This window comes from Hippocampus comes, unplaced genomic scaffold, assembly GCF_001891065.2.
Source record: "Hippocampus comes isolate QL1 unplaced genomic scaffold, H_comes_QL1_v1.1 scaffold249, whole genome shotgun sequence".
In the NCBI taxonomy this organism is placed as follows: Eukaryota; Metazoa; Chordata; class Actinopteri; order Syngnathiformes; family Syngnathidae; genus Hippocampus; species Hippocampus comes.
The window spans coordinates 169484-183090 of NW_017805035.1; the positions used below are offsets into that span (position 1 = coordinate 169484).

At 41.8% G+C, this 13607-nt stretch overlaps 1 protein-coding gene across 1 annotated transcript in view; it reads left to right on the plus strand.

The window, feature by feature from the left end:
* Positions 1-13607, plus strand: part of mef2d (myocyte enhancer factor 2d) — a 77007-nt gene that overhangs the window by 43711 nt on the left and 19689 nt on the right. The window contains exons 4-5 of the mRNA XM_019863615.1: positions 5219-5356; positions 11403-11640. Of these exons, the coding sequence (XP_019719174.1) occupies positions 5219-5356; positions 11403-11640 (376 nt within the window). The remainder of the gene's footprint in view (positions 1-5218; positions 5357-11402; positions 11641-13607) is intronic.

Consider the following 13607-nt stretch of genomic DNA (forward strand, 5'->3'; position numbering starts at 1 on the left):
GTGTTGGTTGTGTGTGTGTGGTTGTGTGTGTGTGTGTGTGTGTGTGTGTGTGTGTTTGTGTGTGTGTATGCATGTGTGTCTGTGTATGTGTTTTGCACGCTCGTCCGTGGCCCCAGAGAGCGTCTCATACAATATTCAAGCCTGGTGTGCGTCTCGCTTGTGTGTTTGTGTGCGTCCTTTACACGGGAGCGTCGCTCCCCAGTGCTAAACTATGCTATGCTGCCGTGACCCCAACCCCTCACCCTCCACCCGACACACACTCACACTCACACCGGTGATGCTTTCAGTGACTTTGTCCTCGGTTGTCCCCCTCCAGATGCCCACCTCCTCGTTAAGCGGGTGTTAGTCGTCTGGCCACGATTGGTTAATCCTCACTTAGTACTCCTCTCTGTGTCCTCACATGACACCTCTTTGAAATGCCACTTGCCGTTTTTGTTACATTTTTTTTATTATTTTTTTACGGCGAATCGGAGGTTCCATGATGCTGCTCAACTGGATTTGTATACCAGTTCTACCCTTTTGGAAACCCTGAAAATTGTGATTAAGACGTCATTATTTATGCAGGCGCAACCAGTAACATGTAACAACAATGAAATAGTCTTTTATATAGATATATATATTTTTTTGTACAAATACAAGACAGCAACATATGTGGAAATAATATAGAGAGAGACGATACATGGCAGACAAGGACAACAAGTAAATACATCTGATGACATTTTAACCATAAGCAATGGAATCAGTTTCACCTGATCCCTCTCAAAAAATACACTGACGTAACTCGTTCACTACATTTATGTTTGTCAACTGGAATCCAACCATTTACTGCCACCAAAGAATATAGTCATCAGGTTTTTCAATAAGTATCCCCGGAAGGGTCTGGCCTTGCCTGTCTGCGAAATTCAAGCTTCTTCATACCTGTAGTGACAAACAGACAACGTTAAATGGCGGCGTTATAGCACTTTTTGTTTGAGATCAGCGCAAAGTTGAAGTTGAAGATGAAGATTGGGGGTGCGGGGGAATCTTGGGTGGCGAACACACAATGCAAAACGGGTTAAAGGGGTTAAAGATGGGCTAAAAAAAATAATGATCGATAGCCGCGCTGTTATGACACTTTGAGCAAGAGATATTTGAACCAATACAGTGAAGCAACAAATTTTGGCAGATTACAATACTCGCAGGGATATATTCTTTATCCCCTGCGAGGAAAGCTGCTGACTGAGTCACTTCGTTGTGAAACTCTTGTTTCAGGTGGCTAGTGGATGCATGCAATCAGAATGAACTAACGTACAAAATGTCTTTACATGTTTTTAAATTATGTTAGTATGATATTATTGAGTGTTATTTTCTTGAATGAAACATAACAAAAAACATATTTTCCTTTCCGTGAGAAAAAATGATTTGAAATTTGAGTGTAGTGGGTTCCAAGCAGAGTCATGGCACCAATTATTCTTGTCAATGAAGGTAAAACTGAACACTAAAACCATAAAAGTTGTCTAAATTCCATTTTTTTTCCCCCTCTCAAAATAATCAAATCGCATATCCAGGCCTGGATAGAAATGCATCCAGCTCCGAAGTAATGAGGTCCTTATCTTCAAAAAAATAAATAAATGACATAAATTACAAATTGACAGGAAGTGCCGAGCCTCGGAGCTTAACATCGATAAAGCTTAAGTGAAAGTGGAGATGAGACGTTACATTCGTCGGGCAGCTGTCATTGGAAGCTTGTTTTTTTTATTCCCCCCCCCTCCATCAGTCACTGTGTCACCCAGGCCCAGCCCAGCCCGGCCCGACCCGGTTGGGACGGCGTGACTTAATTATACGATTTACATTGGGCTTAATCTGCGGCCAGAGGACGCCGGCGAGGATAATTGGCCGGTCACCAAATGCACTCGCTCGCATTCTCGCTCAGTGCCTCCGTGAGCCTCTCTGCCGAGTGCTTTTGACTATAAATTATGAAGTGTGGATGTAGTCACGCAGGCTGCCACGCACACACGGCAACACGCACGCGCACACGCGAATACACTCGGCTCAGTGCGGGTCAGAGTGCAGACGACCATTTCGCTCTACTGTATGCTTAGAAGCACTTAAGTGTGTGCGTGTGCGAGCGTGTCAGTATTCGTCACACGGCTTGACATTCCTTCACTCCGGTGAGAGGTAGCATACACGCGCGCGCGCCGCCTCGAAAACGCAGCGCGTGCGCGTGCACGTGTGTGCGCCCGTGTGCATGTGTGGGCGGGCTGCCTCCGCTGCCACAACGTGTTAATCCGCTCGGCTGCAGATCCCAATCAGGGCGAGAAAAAGAGGAGAAAGGAGCGGCGGAAGGCAAGCACGATGCGAAAAGGCCTCCGATGAATAGACGCGAGAGGAGAAAGGAAGGAAGGCAGATGGAAGTGATGGACGGAGGAAGGAGACGAAGGAGGAAAGCTGGTGGGCGGGGCTTGCGGGGGGCAGCGAGAACAATTAATCAAATTCAAATCAACATTGCAGTGTCGTGGGAGGCAATTTTCAAATGATTACTGATAGGATTGATTAATTGCCCGGGTTTGTTGAAAAAAAAATACATGGGAAAATGTAATCATAATCACATATTAAATCCCGATCACAATAATTAAGGGGGAAAAAATGCAGTTAGATTATTGGTCAAAATCTTTGTGGCGCTCGTCATCAAAGGTGATTCGGGTAATTTATTGTGAACATCCTGTGAAATTCTGCTCCATGGATAGAAAAAAATATATTCCTACTGGCTCTATTTATTCATGCGATTTTCTACTCGAGCTGGTCGATTGTAGCGAAGGCGGGAAATTCCAGTTCAATTGTTTTCATGTATTTCTATGTTCTATCTTTTTCATTTTGTTCTCTGACGAAAAAAGTCGCTTGATCGGTTCATGAAATGTTGACCTACTTTCTAGTTTCTTTCGTTTGCCGTACAGATGCTTGAAAACGGACGACGATGTGGAACAAAATGTTTGTTTCTTTCTTTGTTTTTGCCATAATGCCCAGTAGCCCTCTTCTTTGCAACTGTAAAACTGTTGCACAGCAGCTTTTGTGTTGTGTGTGAGCGTGCGTGCGTGCGCGCGTGCGCAAACGTCCCTCTGACGTCCATTCAGTATCCTCAAAGAAGATGCATGCGTCCGTCACAAGCTTTCATTGTGGCCTGATGCTCTTTGTGCTCATTTTATGCATCTTCCAGGACAGAGACGCATGTACAGTGTTTGTCTTCTCGACGACTGGCGGATGACCGAATGTGCGTGCGTGTGTGTGTGCGCGCGCGCGCTTCGATTTTCGTTTTCCTCGTTTTAATAAACTTTTTGTCTTGTATTTGATTTTTTTTTAAAAACGTTGAACGGGAGTTAAACCGCCTCTCGCGGGATCTTCGAATGGAACCAAGGCAATAACAAAAGCCATTATTACTTCCTTTTTAGAATGTAGAAATTCATTGTTCCTGTTGTATCCTTCATTTCCTGGAGAGAAGGCAAATGATTGAGGTTGAACTATCCAAAAAAAAAAAAGGCAATTTGGTATTTTTATAGAGCAGAGTTCACGCTCTTCAAACACTTTGTCGCATCATTCATTTTCTATTAAAGAAGAAAAACTGTTTTTAAAATTTATGTTTTGTCATATTAAGCCCCTTGGAACTGTAATCACATAATAATAGTAATAATCAGATCAAACTGTTATTGTTAATCTGATCTGCATCATTTGTTTTCATAAACGAGGATGAACAAGTGATTTCCCACTCTTAAAAAGAAAAGCGTCAAGTTGTTATATGGTATTTATTACTAACTGCGCCATATTTCGGGCTGTTTAAACTGTTACACTTGTTGGCGTTGACATTTCACTTTCCTAAAATGAAAAGATGTAAGCTAATACCGAATGTGTATTATTATAAACTCTTAGTGTTTTAATAGCGTAATCATTTCCATTGATCAACCCGTTACGGTTGCACTTGTCTGCATTGTTCACGCCCTGAAAAGAAGACAAACTAGATATTGCACTTTCCTAAATAGAAAAGATATAAGATGATATACTACATGTATTACTGAGGCCATTCCTTTGCTGTTTCTTTAGCTGTTACTGTTAGTCCAAATTTCCTGAAAAGACAAGCTGTGTGCTCTAATTCTTAAAAAATATATATAAATAAAATTTTTAAAAAAGGAAAGATTTAAGCGATCTTATATGGTATCACGAAGGCCACTTGTGGTTTCGTAGCATTACAATTCACACTGTTCAAATGTTTTTTTTTCTCATTCTTTCATTTCCTATAAAAGAAGGCAAACTATTAATGTTACACTTTCCTAAAATGAAAAGACTGAAGCTTTTTATTTTCTTAAAGCCATTGGCGGTTTGAAAGCGTTACAACTCAAGACCGTTTTTGTTCCAAATTTTCCAAAAAAAATAAGGCAACCTATTTTTGTTGTACTTTCCTGAAAAGAAAAGATGTCAGCCATTCCTGATTTTGAGCTTTACTCCCGAGCAAGTGAGCTTTTTTTTTTTCTTTGCCATTTTACAGTTTCGCTAATTGATTTCCAAAGCGGGAGCTTTCCCGGCCAGTCACGGTGCCTTCCGTCGCTTCACCCGGCCACAAAGCTTCTTAGCTTAGCGGCAAATCGGGTTGAGCCGGAATCCTCGGCACTGACGCCGCAGCTTTCACACCAATCAAGCAGCTGCGTTGACGAGGTGCCCGGTCGGTGTTGGCTTGCTGGGGTTCAGGTCCAAAGCGTCAGTTGTCAGCTCGCGTCAGCACTCTTATGGATCGAAGAACATTCTGGTCGGTGTCATTGAGAAGCTTTCTTTCTTCATTCCGGGCTCCCAAGTGCACCTGCGAGTACAGATTCAGTTGTCCCTCCAAGGTTATTCCAGGTTGGAATCGCGTGTTGTCCTCAGCTAAAGGCCAAAAATGTTTTCCATTTCCTCCTCAGGTTTCAACGTAGGCGACGTTAGGCAACTTAAGTCCGGCAACACACATGGAAGTGTTTAACTTTATTTATTTATTTGGTGATTTTTGGTCAAAGGGGTTAATTTTAAGTTGAATATACCTGTACTGAGGTCAGCTGACATGACCCACGCGAGTGACACTGCGGAGAAATGTTGTTGGCTCATGAGAGGACATGTGTGTCTCTCCTTTTTAAAATTTTTTTTATTTTTTATAATTCTGTTCATAACACGCGTGTGTGTGTGTATGTATGCAAATGTGCCCCCCCTCCCCCCTACCCAGACATTGCGAAAGAAATCCTTTAACGGCTGCAACAGCCCCGAGCCTGATGGCGACGACTCCATCGACCAAAGCCCGCTAAACGACGACAAGTACCGCAACAAGACGGACGACCTGGACACCCTCTACAAGCGCTACGGCGTGAGTACACTCGCACCTGTGTCATCGTCTCTAACCCCTCTCCTCCTCCTCCTCCTCCTCCTCTTCTATCCTCCTCTTCTTCCTATCCTTCTTCTATTTGGGCTACCAAGGCTCTGAACAAGAAAGAGCACCGGGACTCTGAGAGCCCGGACCCCGAGGAGCCCTTCTCGCTCACGCCGCGCACTGAGGAGAAGTACAAAAAAATTGACGAGGAGTTTGATAAAATGATGCGCAACTATAGGCTGTCAGTGAGTACCGCCACGCCTCCTCTGTGTACCCGCCCCCTTTTTGACCCCCCCCTTGCCCTACTCCTTTTTCGCCTCCTCGGGCTGCTGATGGCGGCGGCTGACTTCTACTCACAGAGCACTCGCATTCACCATCCTCACACCTCCTCTTCCTCGTCCACGTAACCCTCACCGATGGAAAGCCGTTTGAGCATTTATTCTATTGTCTTCCGTATGCGATTTCGGGTCCGCGTCCTCGTACCGGTTCAGTGTGATTAGTACGCCACCTGGTCCAACATCTGTCTTTCTAATGCGGCACTGGTAACACCACTAGTTGTTTTGCTAGCGAGGGCAAATAGTGTACTGGACCTTAAGATGGATATCAAGATTGCATGGATCACTTTCTGAACTGTATTAGTAGCACGCGAGTAGTTTTGCTTTACGAGTAAAAAGGGCTGGACCGGGATGGATTTGTTGAGGCCGCTATTTGGGTAAAAATGGAGTTAAATTCCGATAACTGATTAGTCGGCTGAAAAAAAAAAATTCTATGTATGTATATATGCATACATAGAAGTGTTTTTGGTAGTCGTTTCATTTTTCAACAGAAAAAAAAATTTGCAAAAAGAGAAAGGCAGATGTTTTGCCTTTTTGGGGGTAGGGTGAATATTTGTCCTATCTTGTAATGTGGTAAAAAAAAAAAAAAATCAGAGAGAGAATATCCGTTGAGTAATATGTACTTGTTTTACTAATGGCCAATTGCCCACTAGTAGTTTTGCCTCACATGTAGGTAGTTGTCCTACTATTGTGCCAAGGTTTTTCTACATGTATTATTTGATGTCCTCGGTGTCCAGCTCAAAGTCCGCGTGCTCGTCCGCGCTTTGTCGTCACGAATAGAACAACTTTGGCATAGTGCTAGGATGACGACAAATTAGGCAAAACCTTTACTGATACAGAAATGTCACTAGTAGCCACTCGTGCTAGGAGTGAAACATTAAAATTCTACTAGTTGACATCTTCGGACATAAGCTTCACTCATAGTAAGAGAGACGCACTGATAATGACTAGTGCATAGTTCTGCCTTGCTAATAACATTTAGAGTAAAGTCTCGGCTACCAGTGCATCTTTGCTATCCATCTTAAGGTCCATATGCTAGTACACTCTTTGTCCTCACTTGTAAGACAACACAGCGCGCTAGTAGAACGGCTGTATCCATTTGTTTTCATGACTGTCTTCCACATTTCTGCACCCTAGTCGGACAACATTGGCGTTCTACCGTGACATGTTACTTACTAGTGAAGCAAAACTGTCCACTAGTTGACAACTGCGCTCCTTATAGTCATACTTGTGAAGCGCTCAATGTTACATAGTACAATTTTCCAATGTTACTTGTAGTACTACTAGTAGCACTGTTGTCAACTCGTGCACTGTTGTGCCTCGCAAGTAACGTGTCCAGTTGTCCTACTAGTATGCCCGAAGTTGTCCTTGGACAAAATAAACGCTCAAACAGCTTTCCATACTCACCAGCACATCAGCTAATGCTAATGCTGTGTGTGTGAGACGGAGACCTCCCCCAAGGCAGGACAGGCAGGCAGACGTTATGCATTCACTTGGGAATTGCAGTGGCCGCGACCTAAAATGTTTAAATTACCTTTGTCATGAATAAAATAAAATTTTATGATTACATTTATTTTACATGCTCATAGAGAAAAACGGTCATATGCATGCATTGAACATTCATGTCACATAAAATTGCTTATTTTACCTTTTTTTTTTTTTTTTAACTTTTTGGTGAATTAGTTACAATTGCGTAAAAAATTGGTGAACTTTACTTTGATAGTTTTTTTTTTAATTACTCATGTTTTGTTGGTAAAATTTGCATTCATAAAATATTATAAAATCACATAATAAATCGTTGTATGTGTAAAATAATCTATTTTACTCCTGGAATAAATTAATTAACTTGCATTGATAAATGAGCACAGCAAATGCTAAATGAGAGACCTCGGTTTAGCAAGGAGCCTGCAGAAGGGCAGTTCTAAGATGCAGAAAAAGAAAATGAACAGGAAGCACGCACAAGGGACTATGTTTGAGGTTCCATCGTATTATTAGCATTTTATCAATTTTGGCCGTTGTCATCTCACAGTTTGTACTCATAGGAATATCGTGTAATTTAATATAAAAAAAAAACGATGCTACGGCAGCAGGAGTTAAGCTACTGAATTTTTAGCTTACTTAGTTTTGCTTTTACTGGAAAAATGGAAGCTATAAAGCGCTTTTTTTTTTGTTTTGTTTTTTTTGGTACATTTCTTTGGCTCAACTTGCATGTCAGCCATGTTTGTGGAGTGTGTTGCCACAGTTTTTTGGCATGTGCACGAAGCTCAAGGTGCCAAATTGTGTTTATGTGCCTATTTCTTTTTTTGTATTTTATTTATTTATTTTTTTGGGGAGGTACAATTTCCCTAGGACCTGACTGCGTGTTTGCCTGCGCGTAGTGAGCGACATATAGAACATTTTGGATGTTTATTTTTCTCTCTCTTTTTTTATTTTATTTTTTTATTTTATTTATTTTTTTACAATTACTAGTAAGATGTCTTTTCAAACAACAATGCTAACGTCTTCATATTAGTTTAAATCGTTTTATATTTTCTAGAAAATGACACCAAGATTAAAAGAGGGCCAAATATGAAGGATAAGTCATGTGGAAAAAAATCTATAAAAAATATGAAGAAAATGTGAGCAGTCATTATCCCTTTTAAAAACATCTACAGTATAAAAATCCCAGAGGGTTGGAGATATCCCGGCCTGAAGAAGCCAAGAGGACCACATCATCTGCTAAAAGCAGAGATGCAATACGGAGGCCACCAAACAGGACCCCCCTCAACGCCTCCGCTGCGCCTACAAATTCTGTTCATAAACGTTATGAACAGAATCAGTGACAAAGTCCAACCTTCACTGGGAACAACTCCGACTTAACTGCCGGCAATGCGAACCAAACTCTGACATCGGTGGTATAGGTGATGGAAATATATAGGTTCTCTTTTTTTTTTTTTTAAACAAATACAGACAATTTGTTCATAGAATAATTAAATATAAACATATATTCAGTGTTAATAAAATTCAATTAAAAATAAAACAAAATATTGAAACAAAATCATAGGTACACATTTTTTTAAATAAAACAATTTGTTTTCTTCATCATAAATTGGCATTAAGTACATCAAACTCTTCGGTGAAGAAATGACGGTACATTTCTGACTTTATACATTAAAAAAATAGTGTTGTTCCTGTAATTCTTTCAAAAATAATAAACCCCGACATTCCATACTTGAATTCATGCGCCTTATTCATAACAGTGAGTGAGACAAGTGGTTATGTGTGCTATAAAAATAATCACGCAACTTGCGAAAGGTACGTTAACGTCATCCTGGACTGTCACCGCAGTCGTCATGGCAACCGCAGGCAAGGAAAACACACTTTTTTTTTTTTTTTTGGTAATAACTCAATGTAGTACCTCAGGTTCATGCCTTCCTACTGTGAAGAGGTGATGCTATTCATAGAGCTAGCGTGCAGTCGCCGTGGAGACGTCCCTGACTGGACACGGCGTTCCGGTCGTGAACCGGCTTCGTTTCCAGCTCAGGTTTCGCCTAGCACCGCTATTGATGTCTTCTCCCGTGGCGCTCAATCACGCCATTAACGTCACCTTAACGAGTGCCGTTTGATTTTACGAGCTGGCTAACTGCCTGGCTCGTGATTGGTCAACGGGGAACGCGCACACGGTCACCCTGAGCGCTTTTATGATCTTAGGCCTGAGACCTGAGAGAAACCACCACACTACGGTGACACGATGAGCTTGATGCTACCTCCAAAGCAAGGAAAGTCACGGCTCCACTTTGGCCACTAGTTCCATTACGATACTATCATACTATTTTATGATAGGTTGTGTGGTAGCAGTAAAGCCGACTCGCTTCACAAAAAGCATCCTTTTGGAAATTAGTGAACATTTATTCAAAATCGAGGCGTCGAGCTGCTTAATACCACCACGAGTTAAGTTTGCTGTCAAACTAAACATCATAAAACAAAAAGAATTACACGTTGTGAGTTTAGAACAACACAATTTTGCCTTCCGCTAGCTTAAAGCTAACAGCACCATAGATGGGCTAATGAATAGCATCAATCGTTAAAACCATTCAAGCAATGGGTTTTGAACACAAAGGTGCATCAACACATGGCGACAACATAAAAAGGCATATATTCTTTATCCCCTGTGAAAAAAAAAACCCAAAGCGGATGGAATGGAGAAATTATATTCGTATTTTGAGTCTCACATGCGGTAACGTAACAAATTTAACTTGTGTCTCATGGCACCACTGTATTCTTTCGCACCGGTTCTCACTCTCTCACTTTCAAGAAAATGGGAGACTATCGCATAACTTTACATTGAGGAAGCGAAAAGATGACTGTCCGACTCAGAGGAAAAATGTGTTCCGTCACTCCAGGAGAAGCTTCCTGTCAAACTGACGCACTGTAATTTGAAACCGTATTTCGCTAGCTTCATGCTAACATATTACGCGGAACGCCATATGCAGGCTACAAAAAATAGCATCGATTTTGCAGTCATTGTAAACTTTCAAACAACATAAACAGAGCAGCAATACATACAAATGGAACATACAACAATGCTCACAAGCACACGTTCCCTCTGCTCTGTGGGAACAACAAATATTATTGTTGCTCAGTTGGGGACTTTCTCTGCCTTTTGTCATTGCTGTTAATTAAGTTCAAGTTCAAGTTGAGGTCAACTTTATTGTCAAATGTGTGTATTAAGCTGCATTACTTCCAGGAGACCTTAGTGCTTCCCACCGTGTTGAGGAAAATCATTGTATGATACTAAAGTTGAGTGACTCTAAATTCCAACTTCTCTGCAGACTGTTAAAATCTTGAAAGAATCAACCCCCGTCCCGTTTCTGTGATGTTTATCAAAAATAAATAAATGAATAAAAACGAAACCTTTGAAAATGTTTTAACGTTTCAAATGAAGCAAAGTTTTCTTTCATCCCGTGTGCTCTCGCCTTCCTCACAGTTAAGTGGGTCCCAGGCTGTACAAGCCGAGCACAGAGCCTGGAACTTAGGCGCTTTGGCCCATTTTCTTGAAATAGAAGTCCTGCTTTCACTGTGAAGTGGGTCACCTTCCAGGACAACCCGAAATGGTTGACATCAATTTTAGTATATTTTATGGACTCAACTGTTGAAACCACCAAGATCTTCATTTAACACTTTCAAAAATGTCACTCCGCACGTGTCTGCGTGTTTGTTTGTGTCTGTCGTATCGTGTCAGTTAAAATAATTTGATAGCTTTGTACTATTTATTAACGTTTAAAATGTTAGCATGTAGCATTAGCATTGTGTCTGTTTCTTGCTGGGATACAAAGCAAGTGGTGCGCTGTAGCATAACCAATTTGAACAGTGTTAAAGTGGGATGCAGTGTAAATGCTAGGTATGACTAGCTAGAATGTAGCTTTAGCAGTTAAATGTAGCATTATGGGTAGCTATGTAATCCTCTGATAACATTGGGATGCAGTATATAGATAGTGGGATGGAGCATTAGCCTTGTAATGTACTGTTAGTTTGAAACAGTAGCAGACGAAGGAGCTAGTAGATGACATTCCTCGGCTGACTTGTTTTGTTTTGGTGTGACCGTTTTCCAACATTCAGGCTTGTTTGCTTCGCTGATGCTAAGCTAATGAAGCTAAATTGACCAACTGTCTCTTACTGTGGAGATTGGCATTGAAAATCCCCGCCCTTCTCCTCTCTCTTACCCCCAGGCCACCGTCCCGCAGCCAACCTTCTCCATGCCCGTCACCGTGCCAGTGTCCAATCAGAGCGCCCCACCGCCGCAACCTGCCACCCTTCAGTTCAGCAACAACCCGGGCGGCACCCTGGTCACCACCACCTCCTTCATCAACGCCGCCCTCTCGGACCCCCGCCTGCTGTCACCGCAGCAACCCGCCCTGCAAAGGAACACCGTCTCGCCGGGACTGCCGCAGCGACCCGCAAGCGCGGGTATGGCACTCTACTACGTTTTTATGTTTACAGCTCAAACAGGGGAAATCTTTTGGGGGAAATTCAGCCCCCGAAGCCAGTTACACTGAGAAAAATGAAATTTAATAGCAATGTCAATCATGAGTGGATCCACAGTCTCGAGAAGCCATGCCTGAAAAGACACAGTCAGCCATCTTGGTTTGAAACGACCATTTGAAGCTAAATTGTCTCAGGGGCGCCAAACCATATTTTAAAATCAGTTCAGCCATTGAATCCAGTTTGACTCAGTATCATTAAATTTGGTAGGCGTATCTATCGTGAGTAGACCCGCAAAAATCTCAAGAAGCCATCCTTGAAAAGACACAGGGAGTCAACCATTTTGAGTTGACCTGTGAAGATAAATCGAACTAAACAAGACGTAACAATCTCAGCTTTCTTAATGTTACATTTTTTTAAAAGTCCAGCTCATGAAACCCATTTGACCGAGCAATGTCTATCACGAATCAATGCAAAAGGCTCAAGAACTTGTGTTAAAAAAAAAAACACACAGGAAGTCAGCCATTTTGGTTGAAGCGGTCATTTCAGTCTAATTTGGTCATTTTCGGGGACTTCCGTCAAAGATGAATTTATCCAGTTTTACTCAGCATCATGAAGTTTAGTTGCACAGTCTTTGTGAAGTAGACCGACAAAAAAAGTCTCATGAAGCGATGCCTCCAAAGATCCCCAAAGTCCGCCATTTTGGTTTAAAGTGGACATGTTGTGAAAGCGTTAAAATATTCAGCTTCCGAAACCCGTTCGACTTAGATATATGGCCCACAAAATAATCTCAAAAAGACATCTCCCAATTCCTGGAAGTCAGCCATTTAAGTGGAAATTTCGGGCTCAAGTGGCTCAGCTGCGCCCAATCACATTTTAGAAACAATTGTGTGTCTCCCAAAGCCAATTACAAGCCTCTGAGTCAATTCTACTCTGGTAAATTTGATATGTGTATCTGTCATTAGTAAAGTTAAAAAAAAAAAAAAAAAAAGCAATTCTCAAGACAAAAACCAACGTCTGAAAAGACACGAGAAATTAGCCATTTTGATTTGAATTGGCCATTTCAAGCTAATTTAGAAATTTCCAGTGGCCCAAACTCATCCGTGAGATTCTGTCCAATTGCTGGCAATTTGAAACCACATTTGAGAAGCTAGCACTAGTTTGTGAAGAACTTGAGATTTCCTTCCCTTCAAAGTCGGTATACGTGCACGGAATACTGCGCGTGGCGACTGCGGGGGTGCGAGGGCCCGTTCGTTACTGCTTTAATTTAAACTTTTGTAACTTCCACACGAGCTGACTAAAACGCCTTTTGATACTCGCTGCTGACTGATGAGGTTCGTACGTGTGGAAACATCATCAAGCGAAGGCGCACCAAAACAAAAGCCTCTTCAAAAACAACAGCCGGCTGTGAAGTGCCGCCCACACGATTTGCTTGACGGCTCTTCTTTGTGAGACGAACAACTTCTACCTCCCGAAACATGTTGGCTCCCTCCCCCCTTTGTCTGTTATTATATTTTACTCTTCAAGGCGCAACACATTTTGCACTCAGCTTCCACTTCATTCGATAAACCATCAAATGCGGAAATTCTCCTTGTGCAAAAGATATTAATGCTCACTTATGAGGTTGAACTAGTACTCGTGCACTGCGTCACACGGAGACCCGTTTCTAATATTTTGGGTGACATGAGATGGTTCAAATATGCATCATTCAAACAATTAAAGGAGCATCTGCGCGGTTCAAATGTTATCGTTTAATGAGTGAGTTGACATTCTGCACTTCTCGTTTGTATTCAAGCACAGCAAAATTGTCAACCGTGAAATACTTGTATAATGAGACCCTTGATGCGGAGATTAGAATGGATTATTTAAATCTAATATGAATGACCGGTTGAGTTATGCTCCTGTTTTTTTTTTTTTTTTTTTTTTTCTAATTTTCACGCGACCTCCCCCGT